The 19,775-nt window shown below is 49.3% G+C and overlaps 1 protein-coding gene across 1 annotated transcript in view; it reads right to left on the bottom strand.

Moving 5' to 3' along the window:
• Nucleotides 1-1,040: 1,040 nt before the first annotated feature.
• Nucleotides 1,041-19,775, bottom strand: part of DNAH10 (dynein axonemal heavy chain 10) — a 48,327-nt gene continuing 29,592 nt past the window's right edge. Inside the window, exons 50-77 of the mRNA XM_083373728.1 lie at nucleotides 19,346-19,517; nucleotides 18,563-18,766; nucleotides 17,910-17,990; nucleotides 17,376-17,573; nucleotides 17,036-17,197; nucleotides 16,728-16,902; nucleotides 15,536-15,717; nucleotides 15,292-15,428; nucleotides 14,863-15,080; nucleotides 14,293-14,514; nucleotides 13,457-13,604; nucleotides 12,978-13,257; nucleotides 12,513-12,742; nucleotides 11,043-11,316; nucleotides 10,467-10,571; nucleotides 9,188-9,342; nucleotides 8,717-8,871; nucleotides 8,436-8,619; nucleotides 7,642-7,842; nucleotides 7,097-7,306; nucleotides 6,850-6,945; nucleotides 6,093-6,264; nucleotides 5,152-5,283; nucleotides 4,532-4,743; nucleotides 4,241-4,408; nucleotides 2,849-3,029; nucleotides 2,010-2,155; nucleotides 1,041-1,437 (exon numbers count right to left, since the gene is read on the bottom strand). Coding sequence (XP_083229854.1) covers nucleotides 1,291-1,437; nucleotides 2,010-2,155; nucleotides 2,849-3,029; nucleotides 4,241-4,408; nucleotides 4,532-4,743; nucleotides 5,152-5,283; nucleotides 6,093-6,264; nucleotides 6,850-6,945; nucleotides 7,097-7,306; nucleotides 7,642-7,842; nucleotides 8,436-8,619; nucleotides 8,717-8,871; nucleotides 9,188-9,342; nucleotides 10,467-10,571; nucleotides 11,043-11,316; nucleotides 12,513-12,742; nucleotides 12,978-13,257; nucleotides 13,457-13,604; nucleotides 14,293-14,514; nucleotides 14,863-15,080; nucleotides 15,292-15,428; nucleotides 15,536-15,717; nucleotides 16,728-16,902; nucleotides 17,036-17,197; nucleotides 17,376-17,573; nucleotides 17,910-17,990; nucleotides 18,563-18,766; nucleotides 19,346-19,517 — 4,947 coding nt within the window. The 3' untranslated portion in view covers nucleotides 1,041-1,290. The remainder of the gene's footprint in view (nucleotides 1,438-2,009; nucleotides 2,156-2,848; nucleotides 3,030-4,240; nucleotides 4,409-4,531; nucleotides 4,744-5,151; nucleotides 5,284-6,092; nucleotides 6,265-6,849; nucleotides 6,946-7,096; nucleotides 7,307-7,641; nucleotides 7,843-8,435; nucleotides 8,620-8,716; nucleotides 8,872-9,187; nucleotides 9,343-10,466; nucleotides 10,572-11,042; nucleotides 11,317-12,512; nucleotides 12,743-12,977; nucleotides 13,258-13,456; nucleotides 13,605-14,292; nucleotides 14,515-14,862; nucleotides 15,081-15,291; nucleotides 15,429-15,535; nucleotides 15,718-16,727; nucleotides 16,903-17,035; nucleotides 17,198-17,375; nucleotides 17,574-17,909; nucleotides 17,991-18,562; nucleotides 18,767-19,345; nucleotides 19,518-19,775) is intronic.

Here is a 19,775-nt window from a genome sequence, read left to right as displayed (position 1 = left end):
AAATCCCAACAAACTCTCTTTTGCTAATCCAGCTGAGCGTGTTTGTGTCCTTTGTTGAACATGTGGAGGAGAATCGGAGGGGGGTGGTGGTGGAAGGGGGCCGGGGAGGAAGAACGAATGCCCACCACTGCACGGTGGAAGGGGGTCTCCGTTGGAGATGGAGAATAAAGCAACTATTGGGCTGGTTACAAGGGCCCTCTGAAGGCCGGCTGGAGGATAGGAATAACAAAAGTGGGAAGGGCCCTTGGAGGTCTTCTAGTCCAACCCCCTCTTCAGGCAGGAGAGCCTATACCATTTCAGACAAATGTTTGTGCAATCTCTTTGGAAAAACCTCCAGTCATGGAGCACCCACATCTAAAGGAATAAGATTGCTTTTATTCCAATAAAAGCTTATGATATTCCTTTTGTGGTGGGGTTTTTTTTAAATGTTTAGGGCAGTTTCTCAACTACGGCCACTTGAAGACCTACGGACTTCAACTCCCAGAATTCCCCAGCCAGCATCTGCTGGCTAGGGAATTCTGGGAGTTAAGGGCCACGGGTCTTCAAGTTGCCAAGAGTGAGAGACCCTGATTTAGGTAAGTGTTTAATGAATGACAAGAGGCCCATACTTTGAACATGATAGTGTTTTAAAAGGCATGGCCTTAACCAGCAACGTTTCGGAGCTCACTTATTTTCTGGGTCAAATTTTACTGCCCGGCATCTGCTGCAAACATTTGGGAGGAATGCACTGTGAAATTTTTTTTAAAAAAATGCCCTTAACCTTTCTTACAGTCCTGCAGATTAAGGAAACAATCTTACTGGTGCAATTTCACCAGACACGGTTTAAAACGGCTTCCACGCCGAGGAGAATTGGCTAAAGGAAGACCGAATAAATTCATTTTCAAGGCAGACGGACAAGTTAATCTGCGGTAGCAAAAAGAGGGGCGTTTTGTGGAACCGTACCAAGTCACGTACCTATTTTTGGAGATGATAGCGGATTCCTTAACTTTCCTGTTTGCCGCCTTAGTTTTAAATCCCCATACTACATCTTTTACGCCAAACACATTTGCAGAGTTATTTATTGATATAAAGTGCAACGTATAAATATTTGTCGTTGTTTTTTTTAAAAAAGGAACAAGAAACGGTAACTGAAAATCACAACAAACCTGCAAAATAAAACTTTGCAATCGGGAAGCCTCCAGCGGCTAGAGGATGGCTGGGTTTTTCAACTGCCGCCTTTCTTCGCTTTTTCCCAAAAAACCCCCCCAGCAAAAAAAGGTTAGCAGAGCTATAGTGTGGCTGCGCCGCTGCTTAATCGGCATTTAAAGTCAGGGAAACCCCTTGGAGGACCCAGTGAGAAATATGCCTTGTGGTATATAGATCAGCTTCAAACACCAAGCCGACCCCCATAGCGTTTCTCCGCATGGATGTCGTGTAGACTGGCGTCCGGAAAGTGTTCTTAAAAAAAACACAACACAACCATCACGATGTTGATGTTAAAAAAGCAGACAAAACCTATAGACGTAAACCACTGTAGCTCAGGGTTGAGCTGTGGTTTCCTTGCTGGTCTCTGAGCTGGGTGGTTTTCTTGCAGGCATTTCACGACCCATCTAGGCAACATTATCAGTGCTAGAAGGGAGTGTGGGGGGGGTTTCTTCACTGTTTAGATACAGGCAGTAAACAACCCGCTAATCAAGGAACTGACAACGCCACAAAAATGGTAAACAGCCCCCTAATCGAAGGACCAGGAAGACCACTCCCACCTCCACGGATAGGGGCAAGTCTCTTGTGTATAAATAGAAAGCGAGCCCCCACTCCCTCTAACACTGATGATGTTACCTAGTAGGGTCATGAGATGTCTTCAAGAAACCCACCAAGCTCAAAGAGCGCCAAAGACCCCACCGTTGCCATACCACAGGGAAAGAGAAGGTCATTCCTGTCTGGGAGAGAATGTCCTGCCTTCACCCCCCATCCTCCCGGTATTCTTAGTCAAAAACTCAACCACCAGCTTGTGGACCTCAGCTCGTTACCTGCAGCTTCAGCCGATGGGCCTCGATGGGGATGATCTTCAGGATGGGCAAATCCACAATCAGCACTTTGGGCTTGCTCCTGATGAGGCAGCTGTTCTCCAAGTCCCAGTCAGCCCCCTCTAAGTACAGGCCGGAGACAAAACACCCTGGGGAGAAGAGAGAGGAGGGGGCCGGCCCTGAGAGATAGAGCATCCTCAGCATCCTCCTTTTTTAAGAAATGCTGCACCCCCTCGACAAATACAGGACTTGAGGACACGTGGCAGCTGCCCAGAGTTGTGGAGAGTCAGACAGCATGTAAGATTTAATCAATCTTATTTATTAATTATTAATAAATTAATAAATTAATTTATTAATTATTATTATTATTATTACAGCAAGATCCATAAGGTTCGTCAATTGCGCAATTCATTCTATGACTGGTTGTCCCAATACATTGTTCCACGAGTCCCTGCTGAAAGGCCCAGTTCGCCCCTGTTTTTCACACAACCCTTGCGGCATCCCTGTGGTGACGTGATCAACATTCGGCCCCTTGGCAACTGGCTCACATTTACGACGGTCACGGTGTCCCGGGGTCAGGTGATTTCCCCCTTTGGCCACCTTCCGGTAAGCAAAGTTAATGGGGAAGCCAGATTCGCTTAACAGCCGTGTTACTAACTGAAGCCCTGCAGTGGCTCACTTAACATCGTTGGCAAGGAAGGTCGTAAAAGGGGGGGGGGCGAAGCTCATTTGACAACCGCCTTGCTTAGCAACGGAAATGTTGGGGGTCATCGACCTGTAGCAACCTGATCAGCATCAGCTCTGTGGGCTTCCTGAATGCCAGGGCCCGGGGGACGCCTTACCTTGGCCCGGCCGCTCTGTGACCTCGTCCGCAGTCCGGTACTTGGTCACTTGGGTGTACAAAGTGGAGCGGTCGAGCGGCCAGCCGTTCTTTCTGCAGGTGGCTTGGACGAGCGCCGTGAGGTAGGACTCAGGGATATGCAGCCCCGACAACCACATGACACTGGGCTCGCTTTCTTCAACCTAAGGACAGCAAGAAACTTGGTTTGGCTCTTCCCCAGGGTAAACCAGGTTACTCAGAACCCAGCACAGCTCTCTGCGCCTGTGTGTGTGTGTGTGTGTGTGTGTTACAGAATGACATTAACTGGGTCATTCCCCGCTAGACAGAGCTCGATGTTCTCCAGCGTCTCCTGGAGTTGGCCGGCCAATCAATTTAAATGAATAAGTAATAAACCTGGAGAAAATCACAGAGTAGAAATGTCGGCAACTAGAAGTAGAATAATATATTAAAAAAAGCACAGGCAGGATCAAGAGTGATAGGCTTAGGGGCAATCCCCCCCAAAAAACTGGAGTGCCATTTTGAGCACCATCGGCATTGACTAAAATCTCCATCAGTCAATTGCAATAAGCAGCTTGACTTGGAGTTGACATCCTGGGATGAATCTTCTTTTAACACCGTGATTATTCACATTTGCCTCTTCCAGGTCCTTGGGAAGGACTTGGGAGAGGTGGACAAAGCCAAATCCAGTCAAAACATCTGGTTGATTGTGTGACCAAACATAATAGTAATAATAACAATTCTTTCCATCATTGTTAGTAGCCCTTTTAGCTGATATAACAGAATAACAGAGTTGGGAAGGTCCTTGGAGGTATTCTAGTCCAACCCCCTGCTCTGGCAGGAGACCCTATATCATTTCAGAGAAATGGCTGTCCAGTCTCCTCTTAAAAACTTCCAGTGTTGGAACATTCACCACTTCTGGAGGCAGGTTGTTCCACTGGTTAATTGTTCTAACTGTCAGGAAGTTTCTCCTTAGTTCTAGGTTGCTTCTCTCCTTGGTTGGTTTCCATCCGTTGCTTCTTGTCCTGCCTTCAGGTGCTTTGGAGAATAGCTTGACTCCCTCTTCTTTGGGGCAACCCCTGAGATATTGTAAGACTGCTATCATGTCACCCCTCGTCCTTCTCTTCATTAAACTAGACACACCCAATTCCAGCAACCGTTCTTCATATGTTTTGACCTCCAGTCCCCTAATCATCGTTGTTGCTCTTCTCTGCACTCTTTCTGGAGTCTCAACATCTTTTTTACATCGTGGTGATCAAAAACTGGATGCCGCATTCCAAGTGTGGCCTTACCGTGACATTATATGCCAGAGTGACCTTAGCATGCTCCGCTACCCCAAAGTACAGACCTCTCCCCCACTTAACAAAGGTGCTGCAAAGGCGTCTTGTTGACTTACCCACGATGTGTATTGGAGAAACCTGTTCTTAAAATAAATCATCCAGTTGCCGAGGGTCTTCAGCGTCTCGGGAGCCAACTTCCTCCAGATGTTTGGAATCTGACCATTGAAGAGAGCCCGGGCCACTTCATCCAGTTCGTTGCTCATGCCAACCTCCCCAGCCAAGGCCTGAGCAGAAGACACACAGGATGGTTGGACCACTTGTCACTCAAGGTGGAAAAAAAATAAATAAAACAAAGGGGGAGGGTTTAGAGGGAGTGGGAGGGGTGGGCAAGATGGTTCCCTGCTTACTCTCTGCAGCTCAGCCAAAGACCTGGTCATCCGGACGATGAGTTTGTTGAACCTTTCCAGTTCCTGCAGCAGCACCACCGTCGTTGGCGAGATGTCGATGCCCAAAGCCTTCCGGATATGATCGAGATCGAAGATCTTGGGCATCTTGTTCTCAATGTCCTTGGCAACCTGACTGATGTACTCATCCCGGCTGATCCCCACACCGGATTCCCCTAAAAGCAGGACAAAGAGATCGGATGGTGGAGGGACGTCAAGAATTTCTTTGGTCAGGTGATGACAAATCCAGCGTTGCAAAGTGGGAAAAAATATCTGCTGATTGGGGAGGGGTTTGGGTTTTTTGGGTTCATACAGGTAGTCTTCAACTTACAACGGTTCGTTCAGCGACCGCTCAAAATTACGACGGCCTTGGAAAAAGTGACTTGTGACCATCCTTCACATTACAACCATTGCAGCATCCCCCACGGTCACATGATCAAAATCCAGAGGTTTGGCAACCGACCCATACTGAGGACGCTTGCGGTGGCCTGGGAATCGTGTGATCACGTTCTGCGACCTAGAGCCTCAACAGTTCCGAAGCCCACTCTTTTCTATTTTGCCTAATTCTGTTGAACATGTCCTACCTGTTTGGGGCTGTAGGTCCAGGAGATGTGACCACATGCCTCGGGCTGCTTGAGTATAGTACCCAATTTCAGCATTCGGATGTAGGCCGAACACTTCGGGCGTGTTGGCCAGTGGTAGGGACTCAATCTCTTCTGTGGAAGGAAGTCGCAGAAAGAGTGGGATTGAAGAGGCGGAGACTCCATTTGCTTCTGGGGAACGTATTTTCTCGCCAGCTAAATTTGTAACACCTGCCCTGATGGGGCTTCAATATAGAATTACATTTTTAAAAAAACATGTACGTACTTCTTTTAATGTATGTAATCGAGAGACAGCCATGAAAGAAAACCAAGTCAGGGTCTACTGTAAAACAGGGATGTGCTACTGTTATCCGGAAGAGTGCTACGTTAAGGGTTGTTATTATTTGTACCCCAGATCTGTCAAACTTTTAAAACTAGGGGTGTCCAATCTTGGCAACTTTTAAGACTTGTGGACTTCAACTCCCAGAATTCCCCAGCCAGCATGGAGTTGAAATCCACAAGTCTTAAAAGTTGCCAAGTTTAAATACCCCTGCCTGAAAGGAGGAAAGACACGATGTGCAGTGTTTAAGAGAAATGAACTGCCTCAAACATCACACACTAAGATCCCCAAGCCAAATCAGGGCAGCAGGGCTGTGACTGTTCAGGTCCCATTGACATGAATGGGAATTGGGTTCTATGGGAGCCTTCGCCGATGGAGATTCTCAATCATCCAGGTCACGGTTGTCCCAAAGATGCTTTCCCGAAAGGCAACTCGACTTCCTTGGTTTCCCCCCCCTTTGAAAACGTTTCCCTTCTCATCCAAGAAGCTTCTTCGGCATCCAAGCAGGAGAAAAGGCCAGAAACCCCCAACTAGAAGTTTGAAATCCATCATGGAGGAAGCCATCAAGGATCTCGGGCACGTGGAGAGACAGCTGGCCCCTTACCCACATAATCGTCCTTCGATGTCCCTTCGGGGATTCGGTAGTCCACGTCGTCATTGTGGTAAAAGTGGAAGGGCTGGAAAGTATCAAAGATAAAGTCTCCCAGGTACTCATCCATATAAATAGAAAGAATGCGCCGGTCGAAGCTGTCAATGGCTCTCCCGCCGTACATCACCTGGAAATTTTGGAGCACGTCAAGGCTTTGTCACCATTTGAGATGAACGTTTCCCCGTACTATTTATTTATTTATTTTTAAAAAATGATTTTATTTATCAGATTTAGAAACTGCCCATGTCCCTCACAGAGGGACTCTGGACGGTGTACAAATATAATATCAAAAACATATAAAAACTGTATATAAAATTTAAAAAGAGGCAAAGATGGTTAAAATTCCACATTAAAAGTTAATTGAAAAGTGGAAGGGGGGGGTCTTCACCACACTAGCCAGCCCCTTAGTATTATCCTAGCAGTCCTAAACCAATTTACAGGAAATCTTTGACCTACAACAGCAATTGGGTCTGGAATTTCTGTTACTAAGCAACGTGGTCGCAAAGCACGACCACAGCCTTGGCCAAAGTTGATGGGGAAGCCTGCAAGACGTTGCAAGTTCCAGACCCACAGATGGGGGAGAGTAATTTGCCCCCCAATAGTCAGAAGATGTAATACTGGGTCTTCTGGTTGAATATTGGCCAGTTTCATGGGATCATTTTTGAGCCCCACTGGTCACTGGCAGCAATAACTCTACCCCTTGTCTGCTCACCTCTCCGATGAGATACTTCAGGCTTCCCCAGGGAATTTTGTCGTCGTTTTGCTGGAAAGCTTTTGTCAAGTATGTGTTGAGGATCTCCATGCAGACCTGGTGGAATTGTGGAGTGAGTGGTAGGGAAAAAATTACATGATCATTGAAGCTTTCGCTTATCTTAGCCTTCCTAACTTTTTTTTGGAAGTCCTCCCAAATCAAAGAGGATCCTGACCACCCACTCCTGAGGAAGCCAAATGCCAATTACCTGGAAATCCGACTCGTTGAAATCGTAGGGCACGTTCCAACCAATCTTCCCAAACTTCCTCCTCTCCTGGACCACAGCATGGAAAAATGCTAAGACGAAGACCAAAGACTTGAAGGCTGGATGAGGACATTGGTCGAGTGCTTCGTGGGAGATTTTGAAGAAGGTCGCCCTCATGTTGAGCTTCAACCCGTTGGGTGGTTCTGTGACAACCTAAGGTGGGGGAAAAAATGAACCCAATTCTGATGGGTTGAGTCACCCAATGTCATCACTTTCTGATGCTCCTCTTCCTAAAGATGCTGTCTCCCGGGCTCCTCATCCAAAATGAAGCCCAGTGACACTGATCAACACTGTCACTCAGGAAGTTTGGGATGTTCTTCTCTTGTCAGATCATCTGCCCCAATGAAGTGATTTGATCTGATGTCTTTTTCAGGGCAGGACAAATGGGGGTGGCCATCAAAGGTTGGCCCACCATGCTCCGATGCCTTCCACTGGAAGAGCAAACCACCACCGAGTGCATCAAAGGATCCTTTCTGGATGTCATTTACCTTAAGAGATTTTTGAAGGATCCCAATGGGAAACCCTTTGGTAGGGTCAGTGGTCAACCACAGTCGGAAATCTGGGTGAGGCTTCGTAATCCTTTCGAGGGCCTTCTCCAGGTCGATCAGCCACTTCACCAAGAGATGACAATTCTGCAACATGAGCCACTGCCCACGGGCCACGGCATTCTCCAGCAGCTGCAGTGCCACCTGGGAAGAGAACGAGATGGGGGCATGAATTGTCTTCATGGTTTGACCCAGAAGAGATCTTTAACCAAAGGAGTGTGGATCCATGCAGACATCCACCTGAAAGAAGGGCAGTGGGAAGACACTGGATTCAATTTATGGATCTCTAAAGAACTCAGCACCATAAAGCACATTCAGCTGACTACTCTTATCGCCAACACTTAATGTGTTGATCCACTAGGCGTGTGAGAGCAAGTGGTTGAGCTCAGGGTAAGAAATTCTCCAGCTACATCTAGCGTCTTCTGTCCAATGTTTTAAAACTTAAAAGCTGAATGACAGGTGAAGATTTTATAACTGAGCAAGAAGAAACCAAAAGAAGGATTCCTTGGGCTGACGGAAAGAAGCATAACAACTCTAAAATCAAATGAAGCATTTCTTCTCCATACTCAATAGACAGAGGTTGGGGAGCCAGAAAAAGTCCCCCGAGCCCCATCCCACATGTTGTAACTCATCAACATCTGGAGGACCCACAGGGTCTCCACTACTGATGGATAAAACAGAACTTCACAAGCCAAGGAGAGTAAGACCATCTACCAGAGCTTTCTGACCAAGCCTACCTTCTCCTGCCCCTGGCCCATTGCCAGGAATTTGAGCCGGTTCCCTCCAAAGCCTGTCCGATCGGCCAGTTTCATGAGGTCACTGGCGGGGTCAGAGCCAGGGCTCAGAATGAAGACAATGGGTGAATTAGGGGTGCTCTGCTCATAGATGGCTTCGAAGCTGATCACCGGAGGCTGGACATACCTGAGGGGGGGGACGGGGAAGAAGAGAGAGGAGGACATCTGGTGGACCTGGAGCTCAAGATGTCCTACTGAAAGCCCTAGAAGAGGCACACACTTACTTCACACCCATTGTGAAAGTGACGTAGTCAGTCACAGCACGATAGACCCGATCCACTCGAAAGCAGCGTAAGAGGAGCAGCTTTTGGAAGTGGGTGAGGGTGTCTTTATAGTGCAAGGGAAAAGGCGTTTGCTCCAGAGCGTCGATGTCGTACCACTGAGAAGAAAGGGAGGGAGGGAAGAAGGTCAACGTGTAGATCAGGGGTAGGCAACCTTGGCTCTTTTATGACTCGTGGACTTCAACTCCCAGAATTCCTGAGCCGGAATTCTGGGAGTCCACGAGACATAAAAGAGCCAAGGTTGCCTACCCCTGGTGTAGACCAAGTCATCAGAGGCTCTCAATCTTGTATACCTCCCCTACTTTCCAAAGGCGGTTACATTTGCCTCTTTGATTCAACACCACCTTTTTAGGAAACCCACATCCCCTGGTTCAGGTTAAGAATGTCCAAAGACGCAAGGAGGAAGGTGCTCACGGCTTTCCAGTCGCTCAGTTTTTCTTCCAGGTCGTCTGGAAGAGAGCCAAATTTTTCTGGAAAGAGTTCGGCCACACGGATGATGTCTTCCCAGCCTTGATCGGCAAGCCAGAGACACGGCTTCTTCCGAGCGCTCTTCTCCAAGGATAGATTGCCTAGAAAAAAGGGAAGGCACCTGGACCAGACTCTTTGCATGCAGAATTAATTTGCGTTAGGCTTTTAAGAAAAAAGGGACGTGGTGGCTCAGTGGGTTAGGACGCTGAGCTTGTCGATCAGAAGGTTGGCAGTTTGGCGGATCGAATCCCGAGTGCCGCGTAGCAGAGTGAGCGCCTGTTACTCGTCCCAGCTTCTGCCAACCTAGCAGTTCAAAAGCACGTAAAAATGCAAGTAGAAAAATAGGGACCACTCCGGTGGGAAGGTAACAGCGTTCCGTGCACCTTTGGCGTCTAGTCATGCCGGCCACATGACCACAGAGACGTCCTCGGACAAGCGCCGGCTCTTTGGCTTTGAAACGGAAATGAGCACCGGCCCCTAGAGTCGGAAACGACTAGCACGCATGTGCGGGGGAACCTTTACCTTTACCTTTACCTTTACCTTTACCTTTAGGCTTTTAAGAAGACATCGGACAACCATTGGTCTGAAATGGTATAGGGCACTGGTCCCCAACCTTTGCGGCTTGGTCCCACTGGGGGTGGGGTGGGGGAGAGAGGGGAACCAGACTGCGCAAGTGGCAGGCCGGCATGTGCGCACGCCACAGCTCCACTCACACAAGAGAGAAGCCTTTGGGGGGTCTCGCTTGTGTGAGCGGGGCTGCGTGTGCATGCACACACCAACCCGCCACTCAGCCCGGTAGACCACAGCCTGGTCACGGGCCACGGTGCACAAGTTGGGGGACCCCGGTATAAGTTTTCCTGCTTGAGCAGGGGTTGGACTAGAGAACCTCCAAGGTCATTTTCAATGCTGTTATTCTGTTGATGTCTAGTTTTTTTATTTTTAAAAAAACAGGATCTGCTTTAAGGATTTATGTTTTTTTATGCAGCACTTTTGAGTTGGATTTCCCCCCCCCCGCCCCCGTTGGGATTCTGCTCCTTCATTTCTTTTAGGTCTACAGGATTCCACAGTGAGAGCGTATAAATTGAAAGCATAAATAAAGCCAGCGGTCCGGCTTTGAAGGGTAATAAAATCGGAGAGCCCAAAGCACCGCATAAACAAAGACAGCAGTGCCAGGCCCGGCTCTGAAAGTAGGTCTCGTTTGGAAGATGGAAAAGCACCGGGATACCTTTCAAAAAGAAATCCAGTTCTTCCTGGGGAACCCTGTGATCAGCCTGCTCGATCTTGATGGTCATGTTGAAGGAGAAAAGCAGCTTGTGTTTCTCAAACAGGCCTGGGAAAGAAAGCGTCACGGCCTCCGTTAGCAGAGGCAATTCTTTCCAAGGCTACATTGGATAAAAGAGGACCAAATGGGCAAATCCCCCCCCCCCTTGTTCCAAAACTAGAAATACTCCTTGAGGAGACAACTGCACAATGGTTTTCTCGCGATGGTCCTTACTTAAGAGCATCCAGTTTGACCAAGAATGACCGCCCTCTTCCCTCCTAAGCTCCCTCCAGCCACACTGCAGAAAGCCTTCAGGAAGCCATCGAGTAAGGTGAATTTCCGCTACTGAACTAAAGCCCTAAAAACTCCTCTCGTCGCCAGAAACCAGGTTGGCTCTTGTGGCCTCGAACCCTCCGTCTATGGTGAAACACAACAGCAACAGCATCTCTCCTACGTGGCACGTGGTCTCTCTCTCTCTCTCTCTCTCTCTCTCAAAACCTTGCACGTGGCCTCATCCGCCAAGGGAAGGCCCCGACTAACCTGTGCAGCCATAGTTGTAAATATTAAACGTCAAGGTGTCCATGATGTTGCGCAACCTCTTGGCCAGGATGGTGTCGGGCATAGATTTCCGGAGCGAGAGACCAAAGACGTCCAAGAAGGCAGACAGGGAGTACTGATACATGGTGTTGACCAGGGCCATTTCGGACAGCACGAAAAACAAAATGGCCCCTCTCTTGGCCGCAGGGCGGTAGCCATCTCGCAGCTTGTCGATGTCAATGGCTGTTTTCTCGGCCAGCTTGAGCTTCTCGGAGACCTAGGTTGCCCAAGGAAACGACTCCCATTTAGAGGCAGGAGCTGCAGCGTTGGATACTTAACGCACAAAGACAGATGGGACACTTCAACCCTCCCAAAATAAGCTGTCTTTTGATAACTTTCCATTTAAGTCTTTATTCTATGGTTTATGTTCCATCCCAATAATTAATATTCAAAGATCACAGATCCTTTCCATCACCTGGAAGCAGCAAAACACCCCCAGGAAAGAAAAAAAACATTTTAAACACTGAAAACGCGCAGCAGCCGTTTAAAGCAGTGAGTAAACGATTCCAGAAACTCAGGGCCTCCCCAACCTTCTGACATTCGTTAGCAAAGAAAGGAGACAGGTCTTCTGGGATGAGAAGAGGAAGTTTAGGAATCGGCCAGATTATCCCACCATCTAGCCAAGAAAACTCTCTCCTGATCTGACCATATCAAGACCCGTAGATTTCCCCTTTGTGAGAGAGGCAGAAGGAGAACCCGCTGGTTTGGGAAGAGGAGCTGCTCCTTGACGGCCAGATGGCCACCATCTCTTTCAAGGAAGTCCACCATGTACTGCTGACAAAGATCAGCCTGTAAGGTCAGTCTGAAAGGGGTAGGAAGGAAGCTCCTTGGGGTAACGTGTTGCTAAAGCCAGGGCGATGGTGTCGTGATTCAGCGTCAGCCTGTGGTACCGGCAGCTGAGTCTGATGATTCTGAAGAGGAGGAGGAGAGGTTTGGAGAGCCTTTGGTATCAGAGGGAGGCTCTGACGCACTGCAGGACTCTCAGCCTGGCCCCTCCCGTCATGTTCCTCCTCAGACTCAGCCGTGTGAGCATGAGGGATTGGATGTAGACGATTCACAGCGGGATTTATTCAGGGACGCTAGGAGCCGGAGGCAATCCAGCAGAGCAGAACAGAGGAAGGCAATGAGGCAACTCGGGAGAAGGCAATGAGAAGCCACGCCTTGGGACTGCTGATAAAAGGGGAAGGTGTGGGAGGTGCTGGTTGCTGAAGGCAACCGTTTGAAGATCTTCTGCTAGAGTTCTGGTCTGTTATTCCTGTTTAACTCTTGTTTGAACTTTTGGTTTAACTCTCGTTTGAACTCTTTGTAAATAAATTTGGCTGGGTTTCTTCCAGCCTGTTGACTATAAAAAGGGGTTGTCCCTGACATTCAAACAGGGCCGGTCGTAGGCTGGAACAGAACAGATGGTCTTACCTCATTAGCTTTGGCCTTTGTCTCTTCCAGGGTGTGGACCAGGTCCACGTTGTCCAACATGTTGCCCGTGGAAGTCGCCAATTCGCGGAGAAGGGAGTCCTCCAGGTCTTTCAGCAAATTTTTGTTCTCACTGGTTTCTTGGATGAGATGTTCCCGCTGCTCTTCCAGTTCACGTCTCTCAAACCCCACAATCACGCTAAGCAGCTGGTCTTCCAAACCTTTCAAGGTCACTGGGGAAAGAGGGGTGAAGGAACGGAGGAGACGGATAAGCATTCCACAGTTTCAAATTTGGGCGATTCCCATCACTGTGATAGTAAGGGATCGAATTGGTGTTGCATCCATTCATGGCGGTTATGGTTGACTGACTCCTTCAGAAAAGGAGGAGGAGGAGGAGAAAGAGAAAGACAAAAAGGAGAGGAGGAGGAGGAAGAGAAGGTGGTCAACCTGCTAGGGAGAATGGCTGACCTGTGTAGTTGATGACCATGGCTTTGCCAAAGACCGATGGTGAGTATTTAGGATTAGCCAGCTTGGTGTTCAAGTAGAGCTTGAAATTGGGATCGTAGTCAACCTCTTTGTCCCCAAGAATAATAAAGGTCCGTCCCTGGGCACTTTTGATGTTTTTGTCCAAGACGTTATCAATGACCGGGTCAATATATTCATCCACATCATGGAACAAGAAAGGGTTCCCGTATTTTATGGCCATCTCCAGTTGCTTAAGGAAATCCGGATCGTTGAACGAAGCCATCTGAGAGAGGAGGCAACACCCCAAAGTCAACCTGCCCAATCTGCTGCTGGGGGGGGAGGGTGTCATCCCTTTCACTCCCTAGCCCACCTTTGACCTCATCTACTGAAGTCTCCTCATTAAGACACCGGGCAAAACTGAATGAAAACTGAACGTCTCCACACCCTTCCACTCTGGCCAGTTTTCGACCGGAGATTCTCACCCTCAGATTGTTTTTCTCTTCTTTCCTCTTGATCCAATTTAAGGCTTGCTGCTGGGGGTCAATGCACAAAGGGAACCGGCTGGCTCGGGTGGTCAGGATCCCGTTATGAACAGAGAGTTCGTCTGGGGGCAGACCTTGAGAGCCCCAGCTGGAAGGAAAACAAGGGTGGGGGCAAAGAGGGATGTCAGTCAGGCGAAAGAGCCCTTTTTTCTTCCATGGACTTCTGATGCAAAAGCCGGTTTGGTCTAGTGGTTAAGGCCTAGAGCTAGAAAGAGATGGGAGATGGTGAGTTCTAGTCTCACCTCAGCCATGAAAGCCAGCTGGGTGACCTTGGGCCAGTGACCAGGAGACAGTAAGTTCTAGTCCCGCCTTAGGCATGAAACCGAGCTGGGTGACTTTGGGCCAATCACCAGGAGACGGTGAGTTCTAGTCCTACCTTAACTATGAAAGCTGGCTGAGTGACACTGGGCCAGTCCCTCTCTCTCAGCCCAATCCACTTCACAGGGTTGTGTTGTGGGGAAAACAGGAAGAGGAAGGCGTGTTGGGTATTTGCTGCCTTGAGTAACTTATAAAAATAATGAAGGCAGGATACAAACACGACAAACCAACCAATACAATCAACCATTTCCTGAAAAGCTTCAGAAGTTATGCAGAGGTTGGAAATGACCGCTGCGTCGCATCTACTTGGCGCAAGGATACCACAAGGGTACGGAAGCAGGTTAAAGCTGGGCTGATGGGTCCACCAACAGGGGCAAGAACCAGCTCTACAAACGGCCCGTGACCAAATGACAGGGATTCCAAAAAGAAATGGAAAAAAAAAAAGGACCAGGGCATACCGACTTATCTCGACGTCGTCGGTCAGGAGGTTTTCCAGACGGAAGGGCTGGCTGAGTGGGATCTCCCGGGATAAGATATCTGACTGCCACACCCCCTGGATCATCTCGTCCCTGAATTCCCAGGTGAAGGCTCCTTCGTAGCTCAGGAAAGCAGCGCACAACAGGCAATCTCCCAGCAACTTCACCTGCTTCTTCTTGAGCTCCTCCAGGTCGTTCAGCCACCTGGTGGAAAGCCGAAGAAGCCCTCAGCCCTCCGGCCCATCGGTGGTTGGCCGTTGGTCAGGAGGTGAATCTCAGAAGGAGTCGACCTGAAGCTTGTGAGGTCCTCCACCATCACCCAGGGAAGAAGGAGCAGTAGAAAGAGGGCTACTCAAGAGTGGCCCAAAGAGCCCACTGCTTGTAGAAATATGGGCCTGGCCAGGATGAGGCTGTCCTCCTAGGAGGTTGACTTGAAGATTCCAGTCCTGCCTGGACGCAGCTGGAGCTAAAACTTTCATCTCCCCTTCTGCAACTCCTAGATCCCCCCGTTGGCTCCCTAACCCAAGCCCAAGAGAATGCGGCATCCCTTGCCTGATATTTTCCGATCCCAAGCCAGAGATCAGTTTGTCCGCGGCAATCAGCCGGCGCTCCATAATCTCCGCTTCCTCCTGGAGCTGCTGCTTCTCCCTGATGGCGGCCTCGTACTTCTCCCCCAGGGCTCTCAGCTCGCTCTGGATGGCCGCCAGCTCCGCCTGGATCTTCTCCAGTTCCCGCTTGCTTAAGAAGAAGTTCCGCTCCAGTCTGGCCACCTGGGCAGGAAGGGAGAAGAAGGAAGCTCAGCAGATGTCAAGGCTGGAGGCCTTCAGGTCGTGAACCGCTTCTGGAAAACGGCCGAAGGTGGTGCACGCCTTGGTTGCATCCCAGCCCAGCTGAGGCCTCCAGAAAGTAAGAGTTTTCAGAGAAGAACAGGCTGGATCCTCCTTCTCTCCATTGTTGTTTTTTTTCCCCACCCTATCCTACCTTCTCTCGCTTGGGTTTGACGTCTTTGGCCACATCACAGTAACTCATGACGGCGTCCACAAACTTCAGCATCCCCAAGCCAGCCCGGCTGACCACCTCCATTTCCTCAAAGGTGGTGTTTAAAGTCTTCAGCAAGCCTTCCAGGAGGGAAGTGTCTCCGTTAGTGCCCGGGCCGCCTAGCGTCACAATCGTGTCCTTGGATTGGAAAAGGACACGCTGGGGGTGTAACCCGAGGGCCATTTACCTCGGACTGATTTCACTTGGGCCTGCGTGATCGAATCGAAGTCAATCTCCATGAGGGAACGCAAGAAGTTGGCCTCTGACATCATCCCTTTGGCCGTCTTCCAGTTGAGCTCCTTGTAGCCGCGCATGATGAGGATGCATTCGCAGACCGTCTGGACCTGCTTGGGAGGCTTTGCGAAAGATCTAAAGAGGGGAGATAGAAATGGAGAGCCCTCCTTATTGTCTCAAAAACTCTTCCCTTTTGAGTTGCGTTGCCTGGGTGTTCAGAGCTGGAGAACTATACCCTAGAGCAGGGGTAGGCAACCTTGGCTCTTTTATGACTCGTGGACTTCAACTCCCAGAATTCCTGAGCCAGCCATGCTGAGGGGAAAGAGAGAGGTTTCCAAGCTGAGCCGTGCTGGCTCAGGAATTCTGGAAGTTGAAGTCTACAAGTCATGAAGGAGTCATAGTTCCCCCATGCTCGCTGAGGAATTCTGGGAGTTGAAGTCCACGAGTCATAAAAGAGCCAAGGTTGCCTACCCCTGCCCTAGAGCTATGGTTCTCAATCTTTTCTTCACCACGGCCCTCTTTCAAAGACCTTTTGTGGCCATGGACCACGGCCACGGACCCCCCAAGACTTAACTCAAGATTGAAATCATAACATTTCTTCAGTCCTTCATGGACCCCTTATGACATCCCGGCCCACCCAGGGGTCCGCGGACCACAGATTGAGACCTTCTGCCCTAGAGTGTCTATGGAGATTCCGAATCATCCAGGTCAGCGCTGTCCCCAAGGTGCATTTCCAAAAGGCGACCGGACTTGATCGGGGGTTTTTTTTTTCCCCTCCTTGAAAACGTTTCGCTTCTCATCCGAGAAGCTTCCTCCGTTCTGAAAGAACGGTGGGGAATCCAGCATCCTTCGGTTAGAACGGAAGAGAAGCAAAATGCTTTCAAGGAAAACCCTCCCAAGAAAGTCCAGTTGCGTTTTGGAAAAGCAACTTTGGGACACAGCCTAGCGCGGGGAGAGAAGAGAGGGGGAAGAAATTGTAAAAGAGAAGGAACACAAGAGACTTGACCCCTATTTGTTTTCCTTCCCACAAAATGGGAGGATACCTGAGCCAAACTGTGACTCGGGACACCACCAGTGTTTTTTAGGCAAGACCGGATTATGCTCATCGGTGCCACCGCTTTGACATGTCTCTGTGGTTGACGTACCTGATCTCCGTCACATCGGATTTATCCAGCTTCTGCAGCTCCAGTTTGGCAGCCTCTAAGATCGGCATGGCTTCTGCCAGGGCGGTCTCGGCTTCCCGCTTCTCCACCGCTATCACTTTGTTCTGCTCTTCGATCTCCATGGCTTTTTCGACCGCCAGCTTTTTCTTCTCCTCGGCTAAGGGGAAAAAAAATGAGCTCCTGGCAAAGGGGCTGCTTTAATTCCTTTGGAGGTAGATCGGATGCCAGTTGACAAAAATTGTTTTTAGGAAGAGAAGCGAGGGCAGCAAGGGACGGGATGGAAAACTTGCCTATGGCCGTGTTTGTGGCGATCTCTTGAAGGAGCGCCTCGCAGGCAGCCGATTTCTCCGCCAGCACGATCTTCTGCTCGGCCAGCTTGAGGTTGAGCTCATCCAGTTGAATTGTGGCCTCTTTCAGTTTATCCAAGCCGCCATCCAGACGCTTGCACTGCGCTGGAAAGAACAGAGAAGAATGCTTGGCGGGGGAGCGTTCTCAGCCCTCGCCAGCCCTCTCTTTCAAGGGCCCAGAGAATCCCAGCTGGGTCTGCTGCTCACACCCCCACCCCACCCTGGCCCAACGTCCAGCTTCCCTCGAGAATCGATTGGGAAGCGTACAAAGCCCTCCTCTTACCCAAAATGTAATTGTTCTTGTCCTCCAGCAGCTTGGTGTAGGTGTTGATGAAATCCAGGTAATTCTTGGGCGTGACATAATTGCTCCTCCTGAGCTTCTGCAGGAACTTTTTGCTGTAGACGCCAACCGAACCATGGACCATGACAATGTGGGCGATCAGCTCCTCGGTGTGCTCCGAAGGGATGAGCGGGTTGCTTCCTAAGGCCAAGAAACGAGGGGGTCAGTGGAGAAGAATCGAATGGCCTCCGAATGGCCTCCCGGGGGGTCGATACAGGCCATCCTCGACGTACGACCACAATGGAGCCCAACTTTGCTGCTACTAAGGGCCACATTTCCCTTAGTGAATGGCTGGCTGGGGAATTCTGGGAGTTGAAGTCCACCCGTCTTAAAGCTGGCAAGGTTGAGAAAGACTGTTCTAGGAAGGAGAAGCAGGAGAAGAAATCTTGCAGGGCAGAACATGTCTCTGCCTTAAAGCACACCCACTGGATGTGTGTGAGTGGTATGTGTGTGTAATAATACGAAGCTCTCTCTCACCCAAAAAGAACTTTGCAACAGCATACAGAGCTTGAGGTGGCCAGGGCAGGAACCAATCGATGCCAGTGTTGTTGACAAGGCCTTCAGAGAAAAGGATGAGCAGTTAAAGGAAGAAACCAAAGACCTGATCAAAGTAGAGCCTTCTCTGAGGGGGGGTCCTCGGTTGTCTCTGAGCCTGGTTGTTTCCTTGCAGACATCTCATGACCCAACTAGGTAACATCATCGGCCTCCTTACCAGCACTGATGATGTTACCTAGCTTGGTCGTGAAATGTCTGCAAGGAAACGACCAAGCTCAAAAAACATCCTCGCAGTCCTCCTCCTCCCACTGATGATGTTCCCTAGTTGGGTCGTGAAATGTCTGCAAGGAAACCAAGCTCAGAGAGCACCAAGGACTCCACAGTCATCGTTCTCCTCCTCCTCCTCCTCCATCTCCTCCTCCTCACGATGTTCCCTAGTTAGGGTCATGAAACGTCTGCAAGAACACCACCAAGCTCAGAGAGCACCCAGGGTCCCTCCTTTCAACCCTGAGTTTTGAATATTCTCCTTTATGGAGATCCATGTTCTACAGGCCACCTGCTCTTTTGCCCTGCCCCTCCATGACCTGGCTGGGTCATTTCAACCTCGTTGGGAAGAGCTGCCCTTTGGAGGGTACCTGGAAAATTTCGGCAACGAGTTCTCAAGGTCTCCCCCACCGGGGACATCCCAAGGACAATGTGGAGGTTGTTGGCGCTCTTGTTAACAAAGTACTGCCAGACGCTCTCCTTGGCTGGGGCGATGCCCGTTTTCATGGCCTCCTGGGTAATTTGACTTAAGATGTTGTCCCGTTCGTCATCGGCGAACAAGGCTGGAACGATGCCTGTGGAGCACCAGAGAAACAAGAAGGCAAGGTGAGCCAGAAGAAATGGGGATGTCGCCTTACCCAGAGGGAAGGTGGACCTTGAAGAAGAGGAAACAGGGTGGTTGGGTGGTCTCCTACTGCTAATTCAAGGGAGTAATCCATTGTTTTCTGGAGGTCCCAAAGGTTCTGAAGAAGCTCCTTGGATGAGAAGTGAAGCACTTTCAAAGCAAAACAACAACGACAACAACCAAGCCCGGTTGCCTTTTGGAAAAGCACCTTCGGGACAACCATGACCTGGATGTTGGAGAATCTCTACAAACATTCGTTTTCTGGAGGGGTGAATGGGGCAGGAACTCATCCTACTGATTGCCAAACGTCTTCCCACTTTTTAAAAATAACTTTCTCTGCACCCAGAGGTTGAGAACAGAAGACAGGACAAGTTAACATTTCACTTGGGGAACATTTACAGGGAGAAATCAGTACTTTTATAAATGAACAGCCAGGGATATTGACTCTATCAAAGCCTAGGAAGACGACGTCAGACGCAAAGCATCTAGGAGGGTTGGTACATGAAAACACAGCGTGCTTTCCAAATACCTGAGGTTAACATGTTGTTGATGAGCTCCAAAAATCCTTCTTCTGCCACGTGGGCATCCGTAAATAGGAAGACGATGACTTTATTCTCAATCCCGAGTCTTGTGTAGAGAACCTTGAGGTCTTCCCGTAAATTATTTTCGCCGTATCCTCGGCTGAGAACTATTTCGAAGACCTAAAAAAGGTGAAGGATCCATCCGTCTTTTTTCACTAAGGATTAGGGTTACATTTTACTAAGGCCTCTCATTTGGATGTAAAGGTCTCCTGCGTTATTGTGTCTTTTAATTTATGTAGTCCTTTATTGAATTTATGTCTCTCCAACTAGCTTTAAATCAGTTTTTCCAAGCCTAAGAAGAACTGGCAATTTTCACATCTGACAAGTCGACAAAGTAGGCGAAGGCCTCGACATGAAACTGGGGGGTGGAGTCCAAAG

The sequence above is a fragment of the Vipera ursinii genome (assembly GCF_947247035.1).
Source record: "Vipera ursinii genome assembly, chromosome: 14".
Lineage (NCBI taxonomy): Eukaryota > Metazoa > Chordata > Lepidosauria > Squamata > Viperidae > Vipera > Vipera ursinii.
Note: the sequence above shows the minus strand (reverse complement) of the source record. Positions and strands in the feature narration are given on the sequence as shown.